Source organism: Lissotriton vulgaris, chromosome 1_2 (genome assembly GCF_964263255.1).
Source record: "Lissotriton vulgaris chromosome 1_2, aLisVul1.2, whole genome shotgun sequence".
NCBI classification, from domain to species: domain Eukaryota; kingdom Metazoa; phylum Chordata; class Amphibia; order Caudata; family Salamandridae; genus Lissotriton; species Lissotriton vulgaris.
The window spans coordinates 178,073,034-178,085,510 of NC_141686.1; the positions used below are offsets into that span (position 1 = coordinate 178,073,034).

Below are 12,477 nucleotides of genomic sequence, written 5' to 3' on the forward strand. Positions count from 1 at the left end.
CGGTATATTTGCAAATCGCTAGAGCGGTTTCTGGGAAGTAAAAGAGTGCTTTCAAGATCTGTACCCAAAATCTGTACGTGTTCATGAAACAGCCACATAGTATTTCGAAGAGCTGAACCACAACTTGTGCTCTTAGATCCAGCACAAGTTGCAGTTTGCATGAAAGGAGGTGTGTAATACGTGATTCGAGACCATAGCTCTAGATTGACTTCCTCGCTGAGATTTCCATTATGTCTCACATCTTTAATTTTTGAAAATCTGTTAAATTATTTAGGTTTAGTCAGTAGTACAATGTTCTATTTTTGTATGTGCCTCCCTGCTCTACTCCTACTATGAGTATAATCTTGTCATTTCATTTCACTAGAATTTCAGGCTAGTCCTTTTCTGAATCTTGGAACTGTTTCTCGTCATTAAAGTGGTCCATGTAGTAAATTTCAGTTATTGTGCGCAGGGCCTAGATTCTGGCATTTATGTATTAAAGATAATATACCATATGTTGCAATAGAGCAATCAAGGTATTACTAAGGGGATTGTTCATGATTTTATTTGATAAAAGTAGAGTCTGCAAACAAAATCCTAAATCCCCATTCCACAAATGTCCACCTTGCAAAATAATATGAGGTTTCTTATCAACCCCAGCACTGTGAATTTAGATTGTAAGTTGACCACTTGGATATGAAGTACTGAACAATTGTTTCCTATAACCTGTTCAGTTGATATCGGCTGATAAACCATTTCCCCAGACTAACGCCTTACAAAGCATTGAAGTGGGCGACCAGAGGCACATTTCCCAAGTGGAGTGCAGTAAATATCCACTCACCATTCTGAATGTACCAAGAGCCAATGTAGTGTTCATGGGTGGGGTTGTCTGGTTGGCCCGCGGCCCATCCTGTAAACATCATCTTAGATCCATCGGTCCACATATGCTCCTCTTCCTTTGAAAAATGAATAAAAAGACATTGTGATCAATGAGATGTAACAACTAAACGCCTGACTATTGAAGGTACAGCAGAGGAGCATGAGACAACTGGCTGAATGACTGTTATAAGATGTGAGGAAAGTAGATTCAAAGTGTCGGATTCAGGTCCATGAGTAATTAAATTAGAAGTCAGGAGTATGTCAAAAGCAAGATATACCTCCTCTACATGAATCTAGCCAACAGAAAGTGCTACGCAAACATTTCACATCCTCTATTATTTCACCTGCAGCTGTATGTGCTTAAAATGCTATTTGCAGAATGAAAGCGCGATTAAACAGGGGTGTTTTTTTTATTGGGGAGTGTCACTCCCCCACTCCTGCTATGAGCAGCCACATGCATTAAGAATGATTTAAAAAATCTATAGATTTTTTTTATTAATTCATAAAGGCTGACCAAGTGCGGCTGGCGTTCTGTTGAGCATGTGTTCTACTCATGTAAATGTATATGTAAATGTGTGTGTCTTGTAAAGCGCACTGCTCCCTGGAGGCGTCCTGGCGCTATAGACCGCTGGGGAACCCGTCCTGGCTTTTCCCTGTGAGATGTTCCCTCCCGGGTATCTCCAATGTGAAACCAGGCATCCCCGGCGTTTGTGGAGGGCCGTTGTGGAGATGAGGCAAGCTAATGCCCAGAGTTGCTGAGTGTGATCCCTGGTTAGAGTAGGCACCGAGGCGAGAATTATCGAGTCCGCTGACCCTGGTTCACGATCGTGCCACGTCGGGAATTGAACCCTGGCCCCGGGCCATCCTCTGCTCCCAGGTCTGCCGTCTCTAACCAGTGAGCCACACCACTCCACATGGGCAGGGCATGGCCAAACCTGCTGATTTGCAGGCAGCAGGTATTCAGTTAAGTGTGCATGTGTGGTTGGACAGGTTTCATAGGGTGGCCGACCAGACATGCGCACTTTAGGAGGCAGGAGCCTGTGCTGATAAGGACCCCAGGGGAACATTGTACAGCTCCCCTGGTCTCCTTTGGAACTCTGGGGTCTCTTGCTCCCACCAATCCCTTTGTTGTTCTCATGCTGTTTACTTCTAAAAGAGAATAAAGCCACACCATCTCCCGCTGATGTGCATACTGGGACATCAACAAATTCCAATCACCCGAATGTTACTAATCACGGTTTATATCTGTATTTTATGTTGAGCTATTAAATTAATATCAGGAGGAAACTTGAAGAAATCTTTATGTTGAAGGATTTTTCTTTTCTTTTGTAAGTAGCTTATCACAGATATTACATGTTAGAAACAATTTAGTTAAAACTAAACAACTACACGGAAGCCAATACTGCAACTTCTATTTGAAGAACAACTTGAAGTTCTACGCGCAAAGAATTAAACTAAGTGCAAGTTTGGACAGATGTCAGAATGAATCACTTTTATTTTTCATGGAAGTTTTCAAAATATTCGTTGGTTAAAGTTCACCAAAAAGTTCACAACAATTATCAAAAACGAACAATACAAAATACAATTTTCATAAAAATGACATTTTCATAAAAGTGCACATTAGTGGGGAAGCAAAACATTCATACGTGGTTGATCTACATTCACATTCAAATCTCACACTCTCACACATACCATACAAACACGAATCAATATTTACAATTTTGAATGTCACAAAATACATTTCTGGAGAAAACACCAAAGAGACTTATTTGGTTAAATTACAAATTTTTGCCAAATAAAGATGAACTGTTTAGAGAATTGCATTCTTTTGGTGTAGATAGGCGCCTATCTACACCAAAAGAATGTATTGTATGGTATGGTATGGTATGGTATGTGTGAGAGTGTGAGATTTGAATGTGAATGTAGATCAACCACGGTCACTGGGCAGAAATCATAAGAAGCTGTTTTTGAGAAGTAAGTATTGTTGCCATGTCAACTTATGCCAAATGCAAGTCCAGCAACGAAAAGAGTATGATCTCCATATATGACTATCACAGGTTTTTGTCTTTGCATTCTGGGACTTGTATTTCTCTATATTCCATTAAAATATCAATATCACAAGGAGCAGAATACGAACTAAAACCCTTGATTTAATTAGCTACTTGTGCACAGACCTACGAAACTCAATAGCTTTGCATGAGTGTTCGTTAATGTGCTGCGGAATCATCCTTACCAGCAAACAGCGTGTTGCGCTGTTTTGTGCAAGCATCCACTAAAGCTTTCCAAAAACTACATATTTTTAGGAATGAAGACCCTGAAGGCATAATGAGATTGTGAGGCCTAAGATTGTATTTCTTTCCAATTCAATAATCAAATTACTTCCTTCGCGAACTTGGTGCATCAAAAGTAGGGAGAGTAAGTAGTGAAGATTTACCCGAGGGTGTGGTAGAGGGATAGCAGCTTAGATACGGCATAACACCATATTGTCAAATCAATGACTCTCCTAGGGGTTTAATTAAGAGGGCAGTGTGCAATGAAATCCTCAAGATAACTACACAGCTCACTGTTCACACCAAATAAAAGCTTTGCTTTCCCTACGCTCACCTTCTACCTACCTGCCCTGCTGACATCATTGCGCCCCTGGTTCACATCACAGACCCCTGGGTGTGTTTAGATTTTTTAGAGTGCCCATGTGTTAAAATATTACTTCAAGATACATAGTAGCCATACAAGACATAATAAAAAAAATTGAGCAAATAACAATAGTTATAAAAATATATAAAACATAAAAAAATACTGCTTACGTATTTAGTAAATTCATGGGTATGTACAGCAGACTAGAAACAATTACTACAAAAAAGATCTTCTCCTGCGCCACATAGCATCCAAATACTGAGAAACTGAGAATACAACCGGGGTGGAATTACTACTTTTCAGAATTTTTAGAGCCTCTGATTGCAGTCGAACCCCATGTTTTTGCAGAGTTGGATAAGCCAACATTTGCGAATGTTTTTATATCTGGGGCAGAAAAAAAGAACGTGGGACTCGGACTCTTCGTAGGCGCCACACGCCGGACAGCTGGTTAGCTTAGTAGCGGACCATTTATGGGAGAAGATCCTGAGAGGAAGTGTAACATATCTAAATTGTAGATATAGTTTCCTAGCTGTGTAAGGTAAAATCTTGTTGAGAAAAGGCTCAATTAAGTATTCAACTTTTAAATTAAAAAACTTGACAGTAAGAGGGTCTAAGGAAGAATTACCAAGGATGGCCGAGAGCCTGGACGGGCGGTCTAAGTTGACTAAATCTCTACGCAACAACTGTGCGCAGACCACGGCTGGATTAGACCACAGACCGGGTATGTCCATTCTCTTACTTTCCCTTTTTAGATAGGCAAACCAAGGCAATTTCTCAGACCCAGGCAGGCCCAATACTTCTTCCAATTCTTTTCTAAAACATGATAGTTCGGGGGTAACCTATAATCTGCACCAATAGATGACAGGGCGTAGTGCGACTACATCTTGTATGGGTGTAATACCAAGATCCATTCTCATAGGGATCAGGGGGGTACTAGATGGGAGTGCCAGCAATGATCTTAAAAATTGGTTTTCGGCTTTGGTAATGGCGTCCACCAGGAAATAGCCCCAAAGTTCAGCCCCGTATAAAATTGCCCCCCTGGCTTGAGCTTTATAGATTTCTATAATAGGTGCAACTGGTTTAAAAGTGGATTCTTGATGGAATTTGAGAATACCGCCCAACTGTTACCCTGTCCAAAGCTATGCCATTTAGGGAGGGATTACTGCATTTGGATTTTGGTGGGTTGCAGACCATAAACTTAGTTTTTTGGACATTAATTTCCAGCCCCCTTAAGTGGCAAAAATTGACAAAGCTATCCAGGGCTCTTTGGATGCCCATAGGAGGTTTGGACAATAGGAGGGTTTCATCTGCAAACATCAATGCAACCACCTGTTCGTTGTTCAGTTTGGGGGCATCGATGTCTTTAACCCCCTTAAGGTGTGAAATCAGGGCGTTGACAAAGAGACAGAAGAGTGTGGGCGCCAACACACATCCCTGTCTGACTCCTCTATTGACAAGAATTTTGGGAGTCAGACTTCCCTATTTACCACTCCTAATTTGGGCAAAGTTGTTACAATGGAGTCACTTTATAGAATTAAGAAGGTAAGCCGGAACCACCATGTCCTCCAAGACAGCCCATATAATTTTACGGGGCACTAGATCAAAGGCTGTCTTAAGGTCTACAAAGATTAAGTAGAGGCTGCCACCCTCTACTCCCAAGGTCTTCCAGTAAAGAAGTTGTAGCCTTAATAACTGGTCGACCATGGAAATCTTTTCCCTAAAACCGGCCTGAAAGGGCCTGAGAATCTGTTGTTACTCGATCCAAATCTGAAGCCGGTCCAAAATAATACGAGAGAATTTTTTTAGACTTACGTCGATCAAACTGATCGGGTGATAATTAACCGGGAGGAGTGGAGAACCTTTTTTAAACACTGGTATGATCTCAGCCCCAACCCAGGTGGTAGGTAAGGTAGAGCCCTGCATTATAGCATTAAACAGAATAAATAGATAGGGAGCCCATACTACTATTTTATCATTAAACAAATCACCAGGAATTTTGTCAAGACCAGGTGCCTTGCCGGTTGAGAGCCTATTTATAGCGGTTTCAATGTCCTCCAATGTGATTTTAGTCTCCAGAGATTCACTATTATAGGAGGCTATTGAGAATAGGGCCTGGTTACTGTTTGGCACTGGGTCATAAATGGGTATTTGAGCAGGAGGATCCACTGTAGGGCCGTCATCAATAGGAGAGGCGTATAGCTTCTGATAATGTTCAACCCATTTCTCTGATGCGATGTTTCAAAAATCCACCTTACTACCTTCCTTATTACCAGAGCGGGCAATAGCACAGAATTCCCTCATGTCCCTACACCCAAGGGCATGTTTAATGTCAGACCATTTGGAGTTCTCCCAGGTCTGTTTGGCATCGGACTGTGCTTTATTGTTCTTGAGCCTCCTGGCTTGAATTAAAAATCTGTTCTTCGTTCTCATGGCATCCAAAAGTGCCACCTTGGCTTCCTTACAATTGGCATCAAACCATGAGCTGCCCTTCCTATTTTCCCTTGGTTTACGCATAGGTGGGTTGAGCAGTTGCTTAAGGCTCTTTATTAGATCTGAATGAATGTTATGAATTTGATTGGTAGATACTGCCTGCCCGTGTTCAAGCAGGCTGCTGAGATCGTCAAATGCCCGAAGAACTTTTTGGTACTATAAATTCATTAGTTCTGGAGAATGTTTAACAGAAGGCCATTTGAGCCTTCTCCTGCTATTGGAAATTAATGGAGACTCCCAGTTAGTTTCTCCTTCACCCAAGTATGTACCCAGTTCAGGTAGATTTAAGTCAAGTACCAGGGCATTGTGGTCGCTGTCGTGACAGGGAAGAAACATGAAATCAATGATCTTAGGCTGTAGTGTAGTTCCTATATTCCCAATAGGCTCTGCGCATTGGAATACATATAGGATAGTTTAGACGTAGGACTGAGGTCGACTAGGTCTCTATTGAATATGTTAGAATTAATTATGAATGCCAGCTAGCTCAGGGGTCACTAGAAACTTTCTCGAGTGAAAAGGAAGGAGTTAACTTTCCTGAATAAGAAGGGATTAGTTTCTGACAACCGCATAAACATCACAACTTTGCTCCCTTCAGAATAAGGAGTATATTTCCAGAGTTGTGTGAAAACAATAGATGACTATTTCACTCAGTCAATCGTGCATGCTTAGTTTCACCAGAGTACAGAGAAATAGAGAGACAGGCGTTTTCAATAAAAGGTGTTATTTATTGAGCAGTCCTCTTTCTCATGCAAGAGAAGTGAATTGCCACAATTGCAATACTTGTCATAAAGTGCGCACAGTAAGAAGAGTATTATGAAATAATACTGTAAAAGCATTTATATGGTTTCTGAGCCATATGATACTTAAAACGGATAAAATGCATAAAATACATACAATGATAAAAGTTGACTAAACGTACTCAACTAGTGCTTCTAAAATACGCCTACCCCGGTGTACCTAACCTAAGCCTAGTACGTGGGAAGGAGTAAGTGAGCTGCAGTTTAAGTTAAGATAGATTTTGCCAAGAATCTCAATCAAGAATTCTCTAAGGGTCTAATCAGTTCTGTACCTTGGTTTAGAATGAAGGAGGTCTTGTATCGCTCTCAGGATTCGATTTACAGCAACCCGAAAGGGTGACTGGAAACACTGGAGCTGGATTTCTTGTCAGGAGAAAAGACAGCGTCTCTCTCAGTGCGTCAAATGGGAGGGTCGGCTTCCTTCGGCACTCGCATCAGCTGGGCTTTGGGTAAGTAGATAGCCGATCTGCTCCAAACCACTGTGTGTTGCTTAAGGCAGATGTTGGTATATTTATACCTGGAAGGTGCGGAGTTTGACGTAAGTTTGGACATAAGACGTCACTAAGAACTGCAAGTTCTTTCAGGACTCCAGGGGTTCTTAGACAAATCAAAACAAAAGCAGGGGGAATTCCCGGGCTGCTGGAGGCTTGGTTTGTTTAAAGAACGCGTTGTACTTTCTAGGAGTCTAAGGGAATAGCCTTGCCATATTTGGACTGCATTGGCTGTGACTAAATATGGATATGATTCTTATACCTTTATAATGATACTAGCAGCCCGCCCCGGCGTTGCCCGGGGGCAGAAGGGGGCTGGGGGCTGCATTTTGTGCTTTTGTTTAGTCCCGGCCGGGCCCCGCCCGCCCCAACATTGCCTATACCGCAGCCTGCCCGCCTGCCTCCCGCCCGCCTCTGCCTAGCAGCCCACCCTGGCGTTGCCTGGGGGCAGAAGGGGGCTGGGGGCTGCATTTTGAGCATTTGTTTAGTCCTGGCCGGGCCCCACGCCCTCCCGCCAGCCCACCCGCCCCGACATTGCCTATACCGCTGCCCGCCCGCCTGCCTCCCGCCCGCCTCCCGCCTCTGCCTTACCTCAGCCGCGCTCCGGACTTAGCCCCCACTCCTGGGCCCCCGCCCGCCCCGACATTGCCCGAACCGCCTCCCACCTCCCGCCTCCCGCATCGCCTTACCTGAGCCGCCGCTCCACTCCTCGCCACACGTCGCCGCTCGCCCCGCTTCTCCCCGCCTGCCGTTATCACGCAGGTGTAGGTCGCGGTCAGAGCTACGTCGCGGCCAGCGCTTGTTTTAGGGGACTACTTTGTTTTTTAAACTTTAATTTTTTAATTTACGTTTATTTTTTATTTTATGCAGCCTATGTCTATCTACACACCCTGAGGATTACAACAATGTATTGGGTGTGTGGATTGGCGCTGTGGTTCCCGAGTTTACCTTGCCAAAAGGTTTCTGTTCTCTCTTTATAATAGTAGTATAGATGATTTGTTATAACCACATAGGGCATGAATCAGGAATAATTAATTAGGGTCCTAGATGCGTTTACAACACCCACTCCACGTATAATGTCCATCATTACTAAATACTAAGCAATATATAAACATATAAGTATGCGTGTGTTTTCCAGCCCACCCCAAAATACATCAAATGCATTTGAAATGGTATAGATACACGAAAAAATGAGTATTATACTGTACGTTTTTTAAGCAGTGGTATCATTCAGATAATATTTCTATAGAGCATTATAATCTTCACTGAATGAATCACGAAATTTACATTTATGAAATGGGTCTTAATACAGAAGAGAAGGTCGAGACCATTTCATCACATATTTATACAAGACTGCACATGTGCTAGAGGCTAAGTCAAAATATTGTCTCTAGAGTCTCTAAAAATATAAGTTCTGTTCTCTAAGAATAGTTCTACTTTAAGCAGAGTATCATGTGCCAAAAAAAAGGTAAGAATTTTGGAAATAGGAAAAAATAATTTCGCTTTCAGGGGAAAAAAATTAAGTATGGGCGGAAAATCCGTTCTGCTCGCGGATTTTGCGGATTTTTGGTAAATTCGCAATCCACGAGATTCGCGAATTTCCCGCAAAATCCGCAAATCCGCGAGCAGCGGATTTTATGGCTTGCTCGCACTGTTCGCGTGAGTTCGCGGCTTCCCAGTTTAACTTCGCGCCCCGCGAATAAGCGCTAAATTGCAGAAATACGATCTTAGCAAAACTGAAACTACTTACCAGGTTCAAAAGTTCAAGCTCATCATTAGTAGCCATTTCCTGTAGTGCTTCCTGAGGGGCCCCTCCAGAGATCAGTTGCCTACTTGCAACTATTATGTGACCCTGCTCTGACCCTCAGAATAGTTACACATATGCCACAAAGGTCCTGAATTACAGCTAAGGGAGACAAGCAGGAGCCAGGCTGGAAGTTCAAATCCAGTGACACATTAATCAGCCCCTAATTCATTATTGTCAGTTGGGGCAGGGCAGGTGTTGTAACTAATTTTGCAACAATGAAAGCACTTAGCAAGTGCAAAAGATCACTTATCAGGAAGCACTAAGGAAGCAGGTGCCAGCTAAAAAAATATTCTGTGACACATTAATCAGCCCCAAATTAATTCAGGTCACTTGAGGCAGGGAAGGTGTGCTTTGCTTTGCCACAATAATGTACACTGGACAACCAGAGGGTGCTGTGATGAAACAGAGGGTGGCATGGGTGAGCCTGAGGGTGGCATGGGTGAACCAGAGAGTGGCAGTGGTGACAGAGGGTGGCAGTGATGAAGAAGAGTGTCCCAAACAGGCTGGACACATAGAAACAACAAGTTCGCAAAACTTGCAACCCGACAGGTAAGTTCGCGTTTGCGAAATTGTACAAAAACCCTCGCGACCTGGCAGAAACCCGCTTGAACACAAAAAAAAAAAATCTGCAAATTCACGAGAATTCGCGGATTTTGCGGATTGCGAGTTCACAAATCCGCAAAATTCACGAACGCGAGATTCGCAAAATTCGCCCATGCTTAAAAAAATAGTTCCAAATGTTTTTAGTAGTGTTGTTTATCAAAAACTGAAGGCCGAATTCAGAGTTCAGGGAACGCTGTGTGCTCGCTGTTTAAAAAGCTATTCTCGTTGTTAGGAGAGAACATTAAATCCGATAGGCTGGTGAAAAATTCCTCTACAACAGTAGGTGAAAGTTCTACCAAGTTTGAAAAAGCTGAAATAGCGCCTATGTGAGTTTAATTGCCATCATCGATGTCAAGATCAGCAATGTTCACAGAAGGTTGTACCTGTGTTGTGCCGCTTTCATCTCGTACTCCCCCGCCACCTAATCGTAATGGTGAAGTCTCAACGAATGCCGTCATAAGAAAAGGTAGCCGCTGGGGACAACACATTGCATGAGCTGTTACCGAACCAAGCAAAGTATCAATATCCATTGGTACTGCTGATGGTAGTGTAAGACAATGTCCAACACGCACTCTTCTCCACATAGCAGACATCGAAGCACAGGTAAGATGCAATCTTACCAGATTGGCCTGAATGAAAGAAACCAGGTAGTATTCAGATCTCTTAGCCGGGCCAATCCGAGGACTTTAGTGATCCGTTCTAGGTATCGTATTGCTAGGATCGTTTCTTCCATTGTAGCCTGAGTTTTGTCTGTGACTTGACTTGCCATATCGAAGCAGAAGGAACAAAAATAAAAGTCCTGCTATGAGTCCCAAGATCAGAGGCAGGCCGTTGAACCCATAATGTACGAAATTCGGGAAGATGCCCAGAACTGTTTCAAAGGGTGCTAACAGTCCAGAAAAAATTGTCTTAAATACATGTGCGATGCCACTGGTATCTGACATGTTTAAGATTTGGCTTAACATTTCTACGAAATACACGGGGTAATTTGTCGATAATAGAGTATGTATCTCTGCTGCTGTCCTTGCAACTTGCAAATCATACGTCTCTTTGGACGAGGTTAAAGGCACAGTTGTCTGTAAAAGAATAGACTTCATTCTGCTTAAAGTATCAATTCGAATAGAAGAGATATTCACAGAACGCCATATGGCTGCCCCCTTGTCTGGTTTGCTGTTTGGATACAATACTTGCATACAGCAAATGACCCTGGAAGTAACGCTCACGAGATCGGCCATTCCTGGCACCATGCCACAACAGCTGTGGTCACTTATTATAATGTAGCTACCATTGGAAAGTTGTCTGAAAAAGTGCTCTATCTGTGTAGCAGAGGTGCCGTGCAGATGACATGAAACGTTGTTTGATGAACCTTCGCAGGCTCCATGCAAGTTAGTACCTTGACACAGAAGTGTACCGCTTAGTGCATTTTTACAGTTGGTACCACTAAGAAATACCTCTTTTTTCCACTCACTATAACATCTATGTGTATAAGGTAAATTCCAGGTTGACTTGATGTATCCTTTACCCAACCTTTCATACATGCCTGCTGGTATATACTTTTGGCAATATTGAAACTGAAAAGTTGTTATCGGAATTGTAATTGTACCATGTATTATCCACTCATTGACAGGTCTCTCTGACATTATCAATGGTAATCTCTCTAGTTTTTCAATGCTCAGCACCGTAAAGTCTGCTCCTTTTTGTGCCAACGAGGTGTGTTGATTAGACGCCATGGCACATAGCCTGAACGGAGGTTTTTTAACGTCCATCCTAACTGTACAATAGGACGTAATTGGGACTGACCATGTTGTAACATTAGCATATCCTGTTCTATTATATCAATAGCAGATGATACAATGCTGTCCAGTGAATGAGTTCTGGAGGATAGAGTTGTTAAACCATTGTCCACTACAGACAGTGATTTTTCAGAATTAATACGATCAATTTCTCGTATTTTTTCAGCAGTTTCAATTTGTGTTACTTTCCAAGCTTCGTTGTAAGCAGCGTATATACCGGCGTATATGAAACGTTTTTGACGCTGTTTGCGAGGTCCTGGTAAGAAATCTCACAAGTCAGCACCTTCTTTAAGTAAAGTCAAGTGTTGCTTAATTTCAGGCAGTGTGGATTTCTGTAGCCAATCGAGGCATAGTTTTCCTACACTGTATGTTGATATTATCTCTGAATGTTGTCTCTGGGAATATCTTGGGTCTCGCCTGGTCTGTTTGAACCCCTGTGTTTTGTTCAGGAATCTATCTTGACAGGTATTAGTGTCTGTGGGCCAGATCAACCATTTTTTCCAATCAGGATTTGTTCTGTTTTGGTGTAAAATATGGGATACGTCTATCTCCACATCTGCAGTGCTATTACTATCAGGTATGGGCTTTGGAATAGACGGTTTGTTTAAATCTTTTATCTTGGCTAGGCCAGGACAGGTTGTTTGTTGAATGGTGTCATTCAGGAATATTATCTGTTCTGGGATCATGCAGGCTCTGAATAATGATTCTAAACCTTGCACCTGCCAGTCTTTTGTACCCCAGATGGTTTTTGTCTCAATGTTTTTTTTCCAAAATTCAAAACCAAATGTAGACATTTTTTCATAACATTTTTCAGAATAAAGAAGTTTAGTGTTTGTTAACATGTTTTTCATTCCTGTCTTATTTAACATTATAAAATAAAATGTTTCTGGATCAGTGTTATGAAACCCTGAGAAGTATGGGAATTTCTCATAAAATGTTTTCGAACTGCCTTTTGGTGGAGTGGGACAATGTTCCCATTGGTTATAAGTAAAAACATTTCTAGG

The 12,477-nt window shown here is 42.3% G+C and overlaps 1 protein-coding gene across 1 annotated transcript in view; it reads right to left on the reverse strand.

Moving 5' to 3' along the window:
- Positions 1 to 12,477, reverse strand: part of LOC147734826 (snaclec subunit B-like) — a 102,163-nt gene that overhangs the window by 33,966 nt on the left and 55,720 nt on the right. The window contains exon 5 of the mRNA XM_086953643.1: positions 821 to 935. Within this exon, the coding sequence (XP_086809769.1) occupies positions 821 to 935 (115 nt within the window). The remainder of the gene's footprint in view (positions 1 to 820; positions 936 to 12,477) is intronic.